The 17,574-nt window shown below is 41.0% G+C and overlaps 2 protein-coding genes across 4 annotated transcripts; one reads left to right on the forward strand and one right to left on the reverse strand.

The window, feature by feature from the left end:
* Positions 1 to 1,458: 1,458 nt before the first annotated feature.
* c22h12orf56 (chromosome 22 C12orf56 homolog) lies at positions 1,459 to 10,672 on the forward strand. Its single transcript, XM_047575845.1, has 14 exons — positions 1,459 to 2,216; positions 4,991 to 5,186; positions 6,200 to 6,215; positions 7,161 to 7,377; positions 7,877 to 8,038; positions 8,146 to 8,222; positions 8,751 to 8,895; positions 8,978 to 9,072; positions 9,441 to 9,530; positions 9,617 to 9,704; positions 9,792 to 9,866; positions 9,942 to 10,019; positions 10,095 to 10,276; positions 10,414 to 10,672. The coding sequence occupies exons 1-14, from the start codon at positions 1,947 to 1,949 to the stop codon at positions 10,523 to 10,525; spliced, it is 1,803 nt and encodes a 600-aa protein (XP_047431801.1). The 5' UTR covers positions 1,459 to 1,946; the 3' UTR covers positions 10,526 to 10,672.
* Positions 10,673 to 10,895: 223 nt separating this feature from the next.
* Positions 10,896 to 17,205, reverse strand: LOC125000348 (peroxisomal succinyl-coenzyme A thioesterase-like). Of its 3 annotated transcripts, none has more exons than XM_047575846.1 (11): positions 15,891 to 16,185; positions 15,320 to 15,527; positions 14,421 to 14,520; positions 14,158 to 14,342; positions 13,896 to 14,059; positions 12,842 to 12,961; positions 12,667 to 12,749; positions 12,492 to 12,582; positions 12,327 to 12,407; positions 11,482 to 11,623; positions 10,896 to 11,208 (listed from the first exon to the last, which is right to left on the reverse strand). In XM_047575846.1, the coding sequence occupies exons 1-11, from the start codon at positions 15,900 to 15,902 to the stop codon at positions 11,084 to 11,086; spliced, it is 1,311 nt and encodes a 436-aa protein (XP_047431802.1). In that variant the 5' UTR covers positions 15,903 to 16,185; the 3' UTR covers positions 10,896 to 11,083. The 3 variants fall into 3 exon arrangements, with proteins under 3 accessions (XP_047431802.1, XP_047431804.1, XP_047431803.1); XM_047575848.1 differs by lacking the exon at positions 15,891 to 16,185 and adding an exon at positions 16,703 to 16,928 and having other exon boundaries at positions 10,897 to 11,208; XM_047575847.1 differs by lacking the exon at positions 15,891 to 16,185 and adding an exon at positions 16,965 to 17,205 and having other exon boundaries at positions 10,899 to 11,208.
* Positions 17,206 to 17,574: the final 369 nt, after the last annotated feature.

The raw sequence follows: 17,574 nt of genomic DNA on the forward strand, positions 1-17,574 counted from the left end.
CATGCAGGGAAATTAGTGTTTTATTTTATTTTTATTTTAAATATTACCAAAATAGCCAAAAAGCAATAATAGAAATTTTAATTAGGGAAATTATTAGATGACGAATATTTGGTAATATGGCAAAAGAGTCAGTCCAAGACTAAAGAAACTGCATCATTAGATCAGTGTTTAAATCGGTTCCTTATCGTCCTTGTGGAATATTTTTAAAACTTTTGGTTTTTGTTCCTTATTTATTTATTTTTTTATTCCAAACTGAACAATCAGCAGTTTCAGATCAGTTGAAGCTTTTTCTCTGTCCCTTCAGCGTCTCGGTTTTTCTCGCCGTGCTGCATAAAAGACCGACTCTGAGGCCTCTGAGACAACACGGCCTTCATCTACTTCTACTTCACGGTGTGTGTGTGTGTGTGTTTTGTGCGACATCTTTTCACGCCGTTACAAAGCTCCCCTTCAAAGCTGCAGCCAGATTCGCCTCCATGTGGGAGACTGGAGAGGACGGGTCACACAGAGGAGGACGGACGACACATTAGCTTGTTTTTTCTGGTTCATATGAACCTAAGATGAGAGTAAATTTATTAATTACTTAAAAATGTTTGAATATATTTAGTAAGATGACCAACAAGAACATGAATTAACTATAAAATGTGAAATTGTCAAGATTAAAATATTTAAAAGGGAACTGTGATTATCTGCTGTATACTGGCCTCTAGTGGTGAGATCAAGGAAGCACAACAACACTTATTTGAATATTAATAAGTTTTTAGTTATTTAGTTTAGTTACTTTTAGTTAATTTGTCAGATAATAAGATGATGGTTAAAATATAAGTGAATATATTACAATATCTGAACAGAAGTCAAACACAAACAGATGTTCAGGTTATTATTGGGAAAAGTAGAAAATATGTGTTTTTCAGAGGCTGGAACAAGTGTTTGTAGCTGGACTCTGAATAAGTTATGCCTGTTTTTCTTTATCTTTTTTTTTATAAATTATAAAATAGATTTGAATTAGTTTTACATTTTTTTCACATTGTTCTCATTCATTCACACCTGTAAATAACTTAATATTATAATTAATATGTATATTTTGATTGTATATTCTGCAGAAAATACTTTAGTTTCTCATCTAAGTTAATTGTTTTATTCTTCTTTATTTTATTTTATTTTAATTTTTTTTTTTTTTAGCATTTTTAACAATTAAACAAAAATTGCATGTTAGGTTAGGAGCTACATGGCAATGTTTGAAAAGTTATTTTATTTATTTATTTATTTATTTATTTATTTATGCATTACGTTTAAGAATTGTTTCTACTCTACAGTTTTAAAAAAATATTGTATAAGTGTTATTTTTATTAAATAAAAAAATGTGTGCAATAATCTAAGGCTTTAATCTATTTTTATTGTATTTATTTTATTAGAATGTATTCTAAAATATATTTGTATTTTATTTTAACAATATTTTAAAAATATAATATTTATTGTGCAATAGACTCAGATTGAGGTCTGTTTATTTATTTATTTTTATTTATTTATTTGTAAATCGTTGAGTAATATATAATAACTTTTGTTTGTTTTAATAAAACTTTGTATTTGTTGCGTGTCTCAGATTGAAAGGTCAAAGGTCGGAGGGAGGGGGCGGAGCTGGGGGCGACCAGGAAATGTCATCCCAGGTTAATCCGAACCAAGCATGCGCAGTAGAAATTACTCCTGAAATAGCCACTTATCATCCAGCCAATTAGAAGCGTCCACTGCGCGGACCAATCAGGGACCAGTGTGTGTGATGGAGCGAGCCAGCGGCGGTTTACCTGCTCACTCCGTGTCGGTACCGGCGTCCGTTACCTCCCCGGTGGCTTTAAAGCGTCGAGTTCAAACTCACCGGATGGAAAGTGACACTAGACCGCCAGCCTCGCACCAGAGCGGAGGTTAAACTTCCCCAAAGTTCCGGTTCCGTCATGGCCCGGACCGGCTCCGGCACCGGCAGCGGCTCCGGGACGCTGCTGTGCCGCCGTAACGCGAAGCTGGACTCGTTCCTGAAGCGGAACACGGAGCGGGCGGTGTACGAGCGGATCCGAACCCACGAACCGTGCGTGGTGGTGTCGGAGACCGTCAACAAGGTGTATATGTACGCGGTCCTCACCGACGAGCGCGTGTACCTCACCGAATACCCGCCGCGCACGCTCACCACGGCCGTTAGCTTCGGGCGCGTGCGCGACATCGAGCTGGTGAGTTTAAAAAAAAAAGAAGAAGAAGAAAAAGAAAATGTAAAGAAGAAGAATATTAATTTAAAATAATAATAAATACATTTCTACTGTTTTTATCTATAGAGAAAGTTCAAAAAATTAAGTTTTAATTTACTTAAAAAAGTTTTACATTTTAAATTAATAAAATAACATCAAACTGGGAAATACAAATATAAATCAATTAAATATTGATTAATCAGTGACTTTTTAGAGTTTAAATTTATCAGTTATTAATCAAATCCTTTATTAATTTGTCAAGAGAAATGTCAAAAGAAAATTTCATTTTAATAAAAAATACATGGAAAATACAGATATAGAGGAATTGACTATTGATTAATTAATAAAATACAGTATTTACGGGCAGTGATAATGTAGTAAAGATGTTATATTCATTCATAATAATATTCTGCTTAAAAAAATATCCACAGCATCTTCCATAAAAGCCTCAGCCAGGACTTCAGTGTCTTATTTGGTCCAATAACCAAAGAAATGTTTATTTTATTTATCATGTAAATACGATCTTTAAGTTTACCTTTCAAGTTCACAGTTTAGATTTTATGTTATTCAATTTTATTTATTTATTTTTTGTCAGTTATGCATTGATATCTACATTTTGTACCTTGTGCTGTGTGGATTCATTAATGTTTTTATTTACTACTGGCTGCAGGTACAACAGTAAATTTCACTGCGCATCATGTTATGTAGAACTGTGACCTGACGTGATCTTATTGCTCTTATCTTATCTCAGGCTTTTAAAAGTGAGTCTCTGAAGTGGAAATTAGTAGATGTACAGTTATTAATCTTTTTTTATTAAATGATCATTGTCACCAAGTTTAAAATGCAGTAACTATTCTCTTATAAAATGATTCGGTGGTTTTATCCTTAAAAGTTTTATGAATAGCAGAATTTTATTTAAAAGAAAATCCTGAACATCTTCCATAAAAGCCTCGGCCTCTGATGTTCCTGTTTCACTATTTTATTAGTCCTGTACTGACAGAAGAAGAAGGAAAAGGAAGGAGAATGATTATTTTAACTGTTTTTGTGTAATATTTTGTCTTATCTGCGCTTTAATCTGAATTTTAGAAGATATTTTACATGTTTATCATATATCGTGATCATATTTCCTGGTTAAAGATGCTGAAATGTGATGATTTGAAGCTTTTTCTTTTACGTGTATGAAGGAAAATGAAACATTTACAGGTTTTAAATCAAATGAGAAACAGTTTTCTCATTAATTAGCAGATTAATTAATAATGTAAGAAATCATTAGTAGCAGCAGACTGTGAATTATTTAGGGTTTTCATTAATTTGCCATCATTCCTTCTTTATTTCCAGAGCTTTTCTCCTTTGTCCTGTAGTAAACTGAATATTTTCAGTTACGCTTGAAGGCACCAAACAACGTGATGACTGATCTGACATGAGCCGATTAATCGATAATAAGATCAACTTTAGTCACGACCTCATCTGTGAACAAAGCCAGTGAAAATACCTGCGCGTCACACTGTGTCCTCATTAACTAACAGTCTCCTGCTGTTCGATCGGTGTTAAATTCTTCAGATTACACATCAACTTCGGTTTCACTGCACGGCTATTTTTACTGAGGGAACTGATTCAGAGCTCGTAAATAACACTTAAGACCGTCTCATGTTTACGCTGTGTTTACTTCATTCTTACTAGAGTTTGAAATGTGAAAGAAAAGCTGCTTTAAAATACTTTGTGATGTCGTATTTGAAGTGTTATTAGATCCAGGTCCAGACAACGTCATTATCTATTTCTATTATCTATCTATTTCAAATAAAAGTCCAGAAATCCTGCTACGCTCAAGCACTTTTATACTTTTATGACTGAACCTGCCTGTAAATAATCAGGTTTTCAGGTTTTATGGAGGTAATGCAGAGACGTGTGTGTCTCTCTTACCAGTTTAACTCATATTGATCTTTACTGAACGTATTTAATCTTTTTCATTTCACAATCAGACAAATAAAAACAGAAAAAGCAAAACAAATGAACTCAATTAGTCAAGTTAGGAGTTAAAAGAGAAAGAACTTGCACTTGGATTCACTTGTTTGATGCTGACACAACTCAGAATGAAAGGAAACCAGAAGAGAAACATCATATTTAGATCATTATTATTATTATTATTATTATTATTATTATTTTTATTTCCAGTCTGCACCAGCACAAGCTTAAAATAGGTTGAGCGCTGCGTAACCTGCAGGATCCCGGAGGGAGGGAATCCCAACGTGCGACGGCTGAGCCTCTAATTTAGACCTGATCTCGTTATGTCAGCGGTTCAGCCTCTAATCCGGTCTGTGTTAAACGGTGAGTTTACTACCGGAGCTGATCTCTTCACAGCTTCAGCCGCTTCCATAACACGACCGAGTAAATAAAGCTGCACAACGTCCGCATCACCTGCACCGAGGAGCCGTCTTCTTCTGTGGTGTTGATATATATAAATATGTCTGTGTGCACGGCTACGTTCTATTCATATTTACATACAGATTACATCTTTAAAATGGCTTTAAGTTGCATTTTATGAAGATTTGGCTCCGATTTGTTCTTTGTTTGGATGTAAACCTGTTAAAAATACAAAACTAAACAGAGAAAATGATTAAATTCAAACAAAAACCATTGTATGTAAACAGGAAAGTGAAAGTATATGTGTTTCCATTTATACTAGAGAATAAATATTGTTTTTTTGTGATGCTAAATACGTCCTTTTACACAGAATCTTCTTTTCCGTTTGGTCTCCACAGGTGAACGACCTCCCAGATTTCCTGAGGGGGAAGGACAGAGAACGCTGCCAACACGTGCGAATCACCTACGTCGCCGAAAAGCCCGCGAGGAAGGGCCGCGATTGGTTGAGGAGAGACAAGGGGGCGGGGCTTCCTCCGGCGGGTCCTTCGTCCCGGAGAAACAGCCACTGTGCAGCGATAACGCCCACGTCAGAAGGTAGAGACGAAGGTTTTTACACCAACAATATTAATAACAATTAGTCAAAGGCTGGAGTCAAAATTGGCTGAATGTTGCCGCAAAGTGTTGGTTAAAAAAATGAATTTACAATCATGCAAAACAGAGAAAAGCAGCATTTGTCTGGTTAAATGTCAGATATTTCTTTCACCAGGTGGTGGAGACCAAAAATGGAGCTAAAATATAATATATAACATTTTTTTTAAAGACGTCCTGAAAGCAGCGAGTGTTAATGAACAATTAGTCGAAGGCTGGAGGTGGTGGAGACCAAAAATGAGGCTAAAAGAGGCTGAATGTTGAACTGACGCATCTAAACAAACTCCGCCTCCATTAAATGTTCCGCGTTTTTGGCCAAAGTTAGTGTAAAAATTAAATTTACAATCATAGAAAACAGAGAAAAGCAGCGTTTGTCCAGTAAATCGTGGGATAAATGTGGGATATTTGTTTCAGCCGCTGGTGGAGACTCAACACGGAGCGAAAAGACACAAAACGTTCAGTCATTTGTGAAACAAAACGAACTCTGTCATCAAAAGTCACGTGTTTCCTGTTAAAAATAAAGGGAAAGATAATAAACGAGTTCACTGACTCAACCAAGTCTTTTGCTGTTATTGTTTTTGGTGCCGATTTTCTCATCGTTCAGCGTCTAAAACATTTAATCTGAATGTGTAACTCAGATTTCAGTGTTTGTTCTTGAATCTGAGCTGGTTTTAAATTTGCTTTTATGTTTGAAAAAAAGAAAATGTCGAGACATAAATTCAGTGAATCTCCTTTTAAATCTCCATCAGTGTTTCAGCTTTAGTTTCGGCTCACGTTTATTTCTTTAACCGTGTCGTTTGTTTCTTATTCACTGTAAAATCTTAGCGTGAAGGTTTGTGAGTCGCTTTGTTCGGGATTAAATCAGGGTGGAAATCAGTCTGAGACCTGAGTGCAGCTCATGTTTCCTTTTATTTCTTTCCTGTAACTCTAACCTGCATCTCTCTCTGCTTCCTCCACAGGACGTCCTGCAGAGAGGTGAGCGCCCACACACACCTGTACTCACACACACCTGTGCTCACACACACCTGTACTCACACACACCTGTACTCACCTGTGTGTTAGAGGTATCTGGTGTCTGGAAGCTGAGCTCTGGCTCTTACTTTTCAGTTCCTCTATGAAACGTTTGCTGCTTCTCTGCGTCTCGGTCCCGAGTTCTTCAGCTTTATGAGTTTGTTCAGGGGTTTAGTTTGTTTCCTGGAGTCACGACGACAGACAAACTCTGTAAAGAGCAATGAACAGCTTTACAGGAAAAGAGAAAAATAAGATGCTGTGTTAAATGAAAGCTGTGTAGCTGCCTGAGTGTATAATGAGCCTCATCAGTGTCTCAGGTAACTTCATGACTTATTCACTGCGTTCGCTGAGTGGAGCTTCACTGGGTTAAACTCATCCGACCGTCACACGTTTAATTATTAGTTCATTTCTTCAGGTTAAAGATCAAACAGGTTTTTATTCTGAGCCTCGTTAGAATTAGAAAGTTCAGCCAATAATGTATGTGTTAATGTTCAAAGTCTGGATTAAGCTCCATCCTGATCTAAACACCACTTTAAAATCTCTAAACTATATATGAGGTGAACGTTCGTAGAGATTCACACCTGAATTTGACCCTGTTAAATAAAAACAGACGTTATAATAAGTGATTCTATGCGTCTACGTCCTCGTTATATAAACAGTTCGTCCTAATAAACGTTTATTTCTGCTGCGTCTCCTGAGCGTCGGCCCGTTGCCTGGTAACCAGGCTGCTGTAAAGCCGCTGGGCGTGAAGTAAACGCCGTCTCACACTCGGCTGCTCCGTTCACCGCTGAGACCTCATTAAAGCGTCGCCTCTAACCTCAGTAAACCTGAGAGTGACGAGTAAAAAACTTATTTAAAATGGTTCAGAAACAAACGGAATCAAACTTTTCTTTCTTCTGTCTCCGTCAGCAGCGACGTTCGCTGGATGAAGGACGAGCTGCAGCCGGTTCTGAAGCCGGGACGCTCGGCTTCCTGCCCCAACCCCGAGACTCTGGGCCTCCTGAGGGTCCCCCGTCCCCCCCCCCAGCCTCCCTCCTCCTCCTCCTCCTCCCCCACCTCCCCCACCTCACCCACCTCACCCACCTCCCCCTCAGACACCAGCCTGAAGACCCGCGAGTTAGTTCAGGTACGACGGTGGTTTCCATCCTCAGGTTATTCAGCTTAAACTTAAACTTTAACTTAAACTTCTGGTCTGAATTAAACTCTAAACCAAACACAAACTTTAGCAGCAGAACAAACGATTTAAATCAAACACAGCAACGTAGCGACTAGTTTTCAGGATGTTTGGAGACAAGAAGCTGCTATAAAATGTCCCGTCTGGTGTTTTTCTTCATCTACGTGCACAGATTCTTTAATGAAACAATCAGATTCCACTGTTTTATTGATGTGCATTAATTACAGAGGCTCTGAGCTCGTCCTAAAGCGTAGCATTTATGTTTTATATATATTCTGTTTTTGCACTGAAGCCTCATTACGTTAAAGGACTTAATGAGTAACTACGTTAAACACTAAAGCTGCAGGATTTTGCATCGTTGCATCTTTGCATCGTTGCGTCAGGACACTTGAAACGTGTGAGATGAGTTTGGGTCTGACCTGGTTTTTCTGTGCTGGTGCTGATGGTCCAGGTACCGTGGAGGCTCGGCTCGGTCCTGTCCCGCCTGCTGAGGCGAGACGGGGCGGCGGTCGCCGTGGAGACGGAGCGGGAGGCCCAGCTGCATCTTTACGCCGTCTCGCCCGCGTCCCGGCTTTACCTCCACCTGCAGAGCTGCTGGAACAGCTTCATCATCGTGAGCGTTAGAGCCTCAGGGATGATTAAAAAACAGATTCAGACGCTCGGGTTTAGGTTTAAACGTCTGCATCTGTCTCGTGTTTGCTTGTGTTTGTTTGTGTCCAGAGGTCCACGCTGATGTTAGACCCTCGCTACAGGACCAGGCTCCTGGTTTCAGCCGATCCCTCTGCTCCTCACATCAGGTACCAGCAGCAATAACAACTTCACAGCGTCTGCACACAAACTAAACTCATGTCTTTCATGTGAAATATCACCGTGTCACTCTTTAATTTCATTTAATCCACACTTTATTTATTTCATATTCCTACTGTTCACCTCTTATAGACACTTCTGCCTCATTATCTCCAGAGCAGCTACTCACACGACCTTTTTCCTCCTCACGCATCAACACGTTTCTGTCTGATTCTGATCAGTATAGTTGTAAACACACGTCTTTTTTATGCAGAGCATCAGATATTTCATTCTAGAGGAGGAGGAGACACGACTCAACAGACTCCGCCTCCATCAGCAGCTCAGTGATGATTAGTTAATCGATAGAAAACAGAGATAATTCCCTTTGAGTTTCTTCTTCTCTTTGACAGTTGAAAACAGAGATAATTTAGAGTGAACTCTCTGATCCGTGTTGTTGTTCCACGTCGGCCTGTTTTTAAGATGCTGTGGCTGTGGCTGTGAATGTGGATGAATCGCTGGCAGCCTGTGTGTCGTTGCAGCTGGGAGAGGACGTCTCACCTGTTCAGTCAGCTGAGCCGTGAGCTGCTGCAGGACGGGATCAGCGTGGAGACGTTGTACCTGCTGCTGCAGGAGCTGAGAACGGCCGCTCACAGAAACGTCATGCTGCGCCGCCTCTTCTGGAGGGTGAGACGCTCAACGTGTGCAAACACCTGGAATAAAAAGCAAACGTAAATCAAACTGACTGTTTCTCTCTGGTGTGTTCCAGGCCAGCGACGTGTGCGTCTTCATGGTTCAGACTCTGGAGACGTGTCTTCACGGTTCTCAGAGTCCCAGCGGAGTCTACACCTCAGATCAGCTCCTGTAAGACTCACTTCCACCAGAGGATGGAGACCTGCTCGGTTTACAGGAAGACACGTTTAAGTTCGGGTTCAGATTAGTTAGTGGAGTAGAGTAGAGCTCCCCCTGGTGGCTGGAGGCTGATCACAACCAGAAACAGATCTGATCTGTTTACAATCCTTAACTTCAACAGGCAAATATCTAGACGTTAAAGGAACAAGTCAGTCAAGTTTCTGATGCTTTTTACCTTCTTATTTAAACCTCAAACTTCCCTCCAGTGCCTTAGGACTAAAGAAGCCTTATAAATGTTTTTCTGTATCTACCTAAAACCTTCACACACATATAGTATTTGTAGTGTTTTTAGTGGATTAACAGACCCTGTTTGTCTCCAGACTGAGCTCCCTGATCGTCCAGACTCTCACCATCATGTTCAGGGAGACGGAGGTGGAAGCTGCCAGAATCAACCTGCTCTCAGCCAAGAAGTAAACGCCTCAGCTGTGTGTGTTTAGGATCAGCAGTGACCGGTGTGTGTGTTATCCTGTGTGTTCACGTTATTGTGTCTCTGCAGAGGAGCTCTGGCCTCCAGGATGCTGCTGGCTTTAATATGTGATCCACAGCCAGAGACCCAGAGCCCGGAGTCTGAGGCGGAGTCTGAGGTGAGCTGCTGTCTGACAACTTTAATAAAACCACAATAAAAACCTCATTTTAATATTTACATCATCATCACCACCTGCTGCTTCCAGCTCCAGACCTTACGAGCCGAGTACCTGGACGCCGCCTGCTCTCTGCTCTTTGAGCTGCTGCTTCTGGGCCACGAGGTATTTATCGCTGTGGGGGGGTTTCAATTATGCAAAACCATGTCTTCTTCTTCTTCTTCTTCTTCTTTTATTCAGACCAACAGGTGTTTCTCTGCTGATAACTTCCTCTGTGTCGGCTGGATTCTCCGAGTCCTGCAGCCTCATCCTCACCTGGTAAACATCACTGTTTCATTCATACTAATACTAATACTACTACTAATACTACTAATACTACGCCGCTCCCTGTAGTTGTCCTTCATCGGTTACCAGGCCCAGCAGGTGGCGCTGGCCCTGTCGGGTCTCGGCGGCTCGGCTCTGAGTCCGGTCCAGTCCGTCCTGCTCTTCCAGCGCTGTCGCCTCCTGCTGGTGTGTCTGCAGTACAACAACCAGCTGGCTCAACACCTGCGCACACACTTCAGAGAGGAGTTCAGGTTTGGCTCTTTAAATTTTAAACCCAGTTAAGCTTTGTGACCTGAGAGAAACCAGAAATAAACACAGTGTCTGTGTGTTAGTGATGATCTGCCACCGTGTAGAAGGAATAAAAACATCTTTACCGTCCTCTCCTCAGGTACTTTGTGAAGCCGTCGTGTGCGGAGGAGAATCTCCCGCCTCAGTATCCGATCAGCCGCCCGACGCTGCGACTGGTGCAGCACATCCTCCATCTGATGCTCAACAGATGATCCGGTGTTTGTTTTATAACCCCGGGCTGAAGGAAACTGTGCCTTTAACCATTTCTTTACCCGCTCTGGGCTCGGACGGGGCAGGTTTCAGAGAACATGAACAAACGTTAAATGTAATCTGAGTCTGTTTAACCTGTGAAGTGTGTGAAAAGCCTCTGAGTGCACTCGAAATAAACTCAAACCATCTCAGTCCTCGTCGTCCTTTTCTCACATTTAAGTAAACGAGCTGCTTCAAGTTACGAGCAAAAGTAAAAGATGAAGTTTTCCTTCAACACACTGAGAAAACCAGATGCTATAAAGAGGAAACGGTCATTAATCAACAGGGTTTTATTCAAACAACATCTGGTAAAATACGATTAAAAGTTTTACACATTCTAAGACTAGTAGACTTATCTCTTTTTTTATCATTAGCAGTAGTAACCCCCCAAAACCAACTCAACACCTGTATAAATTTGTATTTAAATAACAATAAATGCTTCATTTGTTGGAGCAGGGATTCGATCTCAGTCCGTCCTCGTGTCCTCGTTTCCTCGTGTCCTCGTGTCCTCGCGTCCTCGCTCACATCTTGGCTCTGACACTCGGGGAACAGTAAAGATGCTGCTCCAGGAAACACAGGATCTTCTGCCATGAGTCCTCCTGGGCGTCCGAGTGGGGTTTGGTTTCCCCCCCCCACTTTAAAATTACTGCAAAACACAAACACGAGACCTTAAATGAAGCATGAAAGCGTTCGGAGTTTCATGTTCTGTGGGTATAAATTAAAAAGAAACACGCTAAACACTAGTTCCTTGGATATTTAACCGATATCTGAACATATTTTATATCAATGACCTTGTGTAGGCTAACATAGCAGCTAGTGCTAACATGTTTAGGCTAACATAGTGATTTAAATTATTGCTGTGGTAGCCTGTCTTGTTTATGTTAGCATAGGAGCTAACTGATGTAGAAGTGCGACCCACCTTTCTCGTTCTGGGTGTGAAGCATAAAGTTAGTGGCTCTGAAATGAGGCGAGTACGGAGGCTCGATCAGGTGCCCGGCGCCGGGGTAGTCGACCCGGGTCAGCAGCCGGTCCTTCCCGACCGAACGCATCGTCCGGCTGATCTGAAAGTGACGGGAGGAAAAAAAAACGATAGTAAACTGTGGATGATTTATATAGACGACAAACTAGTTTTTATCAATGAGTTATAGAAGAAACAGTAAAAAAGACATCGAGGGGAAACGACTATAGACTAAAAATTAACATAAAATAAGATGAACGTGCATCAAAAGAGCAGAAATGTGGTAAAGAGAGAAGTTTTTAGCTTGAATTTTGAAACATTTCACACTTGGAGCTCGACTCAGGATCAGGACTGAGGTTGATTAAGGAAGAAACTGTTAAAAAAAATATATTTTCATTGTTTTAAAGGATTAAACTAGCACTACAGCTAACAGACAGCTATCAGTGTCTTGTTTAACCCTTTATGGGGCAAGGAACCATATTTGGTAAATCCATTCATCTCCATTTTCTCCAGGAAAATTCAGTTTTCTGACGTCCTATAATAAATATCTCTATTTTAATGAGCGCATGTAAAGGGTTAAGCTAACGGCCTTTTATTTTGGTTAGCAGCAGCTAACAGCATCTTGTTTTGTCTAAGCTAGGTAGTAGCGGTATTCAGGCTTGTTTGAGCTATTTCTGCAGCTATCTTATTTTCTCTAGTGCTAAAGTTTAGGCTAACTCAGCTAGCCGTGGTAGCTAACTCAAAATATGCTATGGGGTTAGCATATTTTAGGCTAATGCTACAGCTACAGACGTGTGTGAGCTCACATCCTCGACCGTCTCCACTGCCGGCCAGTTCTGATCATCACACCCACTGATCAACAGCATCGGACAGTTAATTTTCCCGACCTAGAAGAAAAAAAAAAAACTGTTAAAATCGACATTTTGATAATAAATGAAACTGATGTTGTTGTTTGTAGAAACGCAACTTACGTCCACCTTGGTTGGCTCGTTGAACAGAGCCATGCCGATACCTTTCCAGATGTGATGGTTGTTCTCATCCACCCGTACTTTGTCATAATAACTGTCGACAAACGCGTTTATTTATTCACGTCGCTGCAGATGTTAAACTTTATAAAAATACATTGAGAACGAACGCAGCACCGACTTTATCAGATCGTCGTGGAACCCGGGGATCGTCTTCGTCCGTGATAACGAGTAGTTGCTGCTAACGGCGACGATGCAGGTCGGCTGAAACACAACGGTGACACACACACACACACACTTTACCGGGGAAACATGGCGGCTTCAGGTGGAATCACGAGAGGACGTCGGGTGTTTACCTTCACCGTGGAGCTTTCAGCCGCCAGGTAGAAGGAGACCAGGGAGCCGAGGGAAAGGCCCAGGAGTCCGACTCGGTCCGGCAGCACCAGAGGATGCTCCTGGATGATGCTAAAGGCCGTCTGCCAGAAAATGAGTTATTATCACGATTAAAGCTGGGTTCGTCCGTTAGAGCAGGTTCAGGATCCACCACCAACCTCTTAACGACTAAAAGCTACGAAACAAAGAAAATGTTCAACTTCTCAAATTTACTGAATGAAAAGATTGAGACGTTTGAACCTGAGACAAAAAAACTAATGATGAACCAGAACAGAGGATCTGTTCCCTTTTATCCTCAATCAGCTGCATTTAAATTAAAAAAACTAAACAGAGTCTTCACTTCAGTTTCTTCAGACTCAACATGAACAAAACACCAAATAAAAAAAGTCCAACTACTCAGAAACTGGAGCTTCACCCACTGAATATAGAACAGAGCATTTCACTAACACATTTTAACAGACTCACTTGGTGTTTTCATGCAACTACAGAGAAATAAATATATTAAATAATAAGCATATAAAAATAATATATATATATAAAAATTAAAAATCTAATTCTCTTTCTTTAGCTGAGAATCTGTGACAACCAACACTTCACCATGAAAACATTCAGTTTCTTCAGTTTTTATCCACAAACACAAAACAAATTAAACAATTCAGACTTTTCCTCTGATTCTCTTCTCAGGAGGTAAAAACCGAAAGAACAACCACCTCATTTGTCCTCAACAGAACAAAATTATCTGAGTCTATCTCTTAATAAAATACAGTAAATTACACTTGTAATGTAATTAGTTCAGGTGGATAAAGGTCTCAGACACATCTGAGTACAATAACCCTATTTCTATAAATATCAAAAGGATATTTTATTTTCATGGACTCGTTGCAGTTACACCAAGAACCACTAGGGGCCCTCAGACTGAATTAGCAGGATCTTCTTCTATGGTGTCGTTAACCTTCTGTTTAAGGTGTGAATCTTTGACGCCATGATTAGTGACGATCTGCACCAGATGTGACCGACCTCAAAGTAGGTGAACTCCAGATCCGCAGACCGGACCTTCTCAGGAGAGAGATACTCCAGCGCCAGAGAAGCAAAACCTCGAGACGCCAGGAGGGCGGAGCGGTACTCCACCAGGCCTCCGCCGCCCCCCCACATGTCCAGTATCCCGGGGAACGGTCCAGGTCCTGAGGCGTGGACGAACAGGAGACATTCATTTCATCTCCAAAGAAAAGCAGAGGAGTTTCCAGATGAAGCTGCAGATTCATTAAAGCAGTAGAAGTACCTGGAGGTATGAAGAGCGTCCCTCGCACTCCTCTCTCCTTGACGACGACCCTCTTGACGCCTGGAGCCATGTACCATCTCTCTGTGAGCGTGGACGCTAGGGGGCGCTGGTCCCTGAATCCCTCGTGTCCCATGTAGACGGAGATGGTGACCAGCATTGGGGCGCAGACGTTCATCTTCCTCAGCCTGATCCAGACGGAAAAAAATTGCATGTGAACGTCTTCGTATCTCCGGCGCCCCCTTGTGGCTACGAGATGTTTTTACCTGAGGCCCTTGCGGCTGCCTGGGACCGGACGCAAGCTCCACAACAAACCCATGGACTCTTTCCCAGAGTACGTTCCTCCAAAACTCAGGTCTTCTGATACTGAACGACAAGGAAGTAAAAACATGGAGGTTATTTATTTTCAGACTTTCTGTCTAAACGTGTCGCTGTGGTTTGGACATTTATAAAAACATATGCACCTATAGACCTTAAATGATTAATGGGACAGAACTCATTTACTTTTGTTTGTTTTTTGCTCCGTTTTTGGTCTCCACCTCCTCCAGGAGGAAACATCTGGATTTCTTTGGCTTCTTTTAAGATTTTTTCCACTAAAAAAACAGCTGAAAAGTTTCTTCACATTTAAAAGACTTCAATTAAACTGCCTCCAAATGTGGTTTAGAGCAGGACTGAATTTTCTTGAATGTTCTTGGAAGCAATTTCCAAATATCTGAAGGTTCATCTGTGCAAAGACGTCTTCATCCATCTAGAGTTGGACGAACTTTGGTAAAAGACACAAAAATCGACCCCAGAACAACAACAGAAAATCTAATTCCTACATGTTCTCACTTTTTACTCCATTTTTGGTCTCCACCACCTCCTGAGGGTAACATTTAGCTGCTAAATGCCAAATATTTAGATTTTAATTTCTCTAAAAAAGAGTTTCCTGCTTCGATAAAATAGAAAGTAGAAAAACAATTCACAGAAACTTAAATTTGGATTCTCTAACCACCAACAAAGATTAGAGTCGACACAGTTCACTGAGGAACAAACCTCCTCATGTCCCTTCTTAAGAAGTGTTTCATGACATTAAAGCCTTAATTTTACATAAATAATTTTCACTACTACTCAATGACCTAGAAAAAACCACCACAGGTTCAGACCAAACACAAAGAGGACCCACCGGAGACGGTCCCCCTCTGGTTGCTGACGTAGTGTCCGTAGGCCTCCCAGTAGTCGTTGTCCTCCGACTGGTGGAGCGAGTGGACGGTCACGGGACATCCCGGAGGAAGGTTCTCCACCAACACCTGGAACTTCTCGTCCACCAGCGCCCGGCTCGGGTGGACGGAGAGAAGGGGAGGAGCTCGCTGGGACATGACGGACGATTGTCTCTGGAGGAAAAAAAGTCAATGATTTACTGAGGAAAACGTCTCCTTGGTTTGACCAACGGCCCCTAAACACAACACGACGCCAACGGGGTTCGACGTCAGAAGACACGGAGACATTTTAGCAACAAATGTGTTTATTAGACTATGATTTAACTTGAAGTCGTATGCGAAAGTCAATGAACCAAAGAAAACACAGTTAGAAACACAAGAAACTATGATAAAAGACAAGTGTGTCATAAAAACCATTGATTTTACTTGAATGCTTCAGTTTAAATAACGTCCCTTAGACAAACACTCCTACAGATCAATGAAGTTTGGTGGGAAAAGAAACACAACCTTGTGTTGACAGTGCAGGAAATAACTCACATATATTGACATAACCTGAGAGGCTGTTCAGCAAAGAAGAAGCTCCAACACATAAAATCTAAAATAAAAACCCTCCTCTGGTGGAGTCTGGACTGTCGGAGCATGGAGGTGGTAGCATCATGCTGTGGAGGGGATTTGTAGAAGGAACGACTGGTGAGCTTCAGAAAACAGTCGGCATCGTGAGGAAGGAGGATTATGAGGAAAAACTGAAGGAACATGGACGATGACGCCAAGAAAAACTCCAGAGTTGTGGCATAAACTTGATCCTTGACCTTTAATCCGTTAATTCGTGGGCAGTCGTACAAACCCAACTCAGTTCTACCATTTTTCTAAAGAGCAATGGACTAAAAAATCCTGAAACTTATCGTAAGAAGTTTGACAAATATTTGAAGTTAAACAGTTTAAACAACGGATGTGAAACTTCCGTTTGACAGCCAGAGTATGAATTTATACAAAAAAAATGCAATTTTTCAATTAAAAAAAAAAACAAACAAACAAGTCAGAGAAGTGGACTGAGACTCAGGACTAAACAACAGACAGTAATGAACCTAAATTGGACTTATTTTTGTTAATAAATGTCAACAGGATATCTTATTAAATGTAAACATTCTCTTAATTTAAATAAATGATTAAAGTGGCAAAGAGTCGAATTCCTTGTTATGTGCGCACATACTTTGCCAATGAAGCTGATTCTGACATAATCCAAAACACAAATAAATCGTTTATTATTCTTAAAGTGTGACATTTGATTAGCTGGTGAAAGACTGGATCAAAACTGGAAGAATCAGACCTGAGCGAGTTCAATCATTCACCTGAAATAAAGGTGCGTCCTGCGCATGCGTCGATCCCGTTCGCGTTGACAGTAATTGAAAAAGGGGGAAAGTCTCCCAAGTTAAGCTACACTTTAATATTTTTGTGTTTTATCGCCTCAGCAGCAGCGTTAGCTTAGCCGAACTTAGCCGAATGCTAGCGAAGGAGCTTAAAGGCGTAAGTCGCCCCACTCCGGGTTTATTCGGTCATATTAGTGCACGTAAGAGAAAAAAACTACAAAAAACAGCACTACATTTAACTCACCGAAGCGTCGGTCCTCGAAGGAGTCACAGAGATGACGCAAGGGACAAACTGATGTCGCGCTGCGTTCACGAGTCGCTTGGAAAAACCGTTAAGGACACGAACTCCTAAATAAATACATAATAAATATGTAAAACTGTTTCCGGCGAAGGACGAACAAGGTCGTTGCGATTAAGCGAGCGCGCTCACGACAGTTGTGTGAACGCGCCTCCGAGAACACGTTGAAGAAAAATAGTAAATCTTCAACTTTAAAGTAAAAAAAAAGAAAGAAACTTTATCACGTGACTTCCTGTGTGGCAAAGGTCGGGTTCAAGTGCGCAGACAAGAAATAATAATTATTTACCACTACAAGTTTATTACTGTAGTGTAGTTACAAAATCAGCTGAGATTAGTGTCTACATTTTATAAATATATCAACATAAATAAAAACTGTGGTGGTGTTTGTGGAGCTGATGCTGTGAAGAAGAATTTTCACAAAGGAATAAAGTCTAAGAGCTGAAAGAGGAATTCTGCACGAAACACAACCCCCCCGGGAATATGAAGAGGGAGATCAGGTGGACAAAACAATGCAAAGTGAGCATAAACACATGCAAACCAGACACAAATAAACCTA

The sequence above is a fragment of the Mugil cephalus genome, chromosome 22, assembly GCF_022458985.1.
Source record: "Mugil cephalus isolate CIBA_MC_2020 chromosome 22, CIBA_Mcephalus_1.1, whole genome shotgun sequence".
NCBI classification, from domain to species: domain Eukaryota; kingdom Metazoa; phylum Chordata; class Actinopteri; order Mugiliformes; family Mugilidae; genus Mugil; species Mugil cephalus.

What these genes read in the sequence shown, in the direction of transcription:
- c22h12orf56 (XM_047575845.1), top strand. Translation starts at nt 1,947, where the DNA reads ATGGCCCGGACCGGCTCCGGCACCGGCAGCGGCTCCGGGACGCTGCTG. An exon ending in AGTCTGAGGCGGAGTCTGAG is followed by an intron (nt 9,705 to 9,791) that starts GTGAGCTGCTGT and finishes TGCTGCTTCCAG; the next exon opens with CTCCAGACCTTACGAGCCGA. An exon ending in TGCTGCTTCTGGGCCACGAG is followed by an intron (nt 9,867 to 9,941) that starts GTATTTATCGCT and finishes TCTTTTATTCAG; the next exon opens with ACCAACAGGTGTTTCTCTGC.
- LOC125000348 (XM_047575846.1), bottom strand. An exon ending in GACGCTCTTCATACCTCCAG is followed by an intron (nt 14,060 to 14,157) that starts GTACTTCTACTG and finishes TCCACGCCTCAG; the next exon opens with GACCTGGACCGTTCCCCGGG. An exon ending in CTGAAAGCTCCACGGTGAAG is followed by an intron (nt 12,750 to 12,841) that starts GTAAACACCCGA and finishes GTTGTGTTTCAG; the next exon opens with CCGACCTGCATCGTCGCCGT.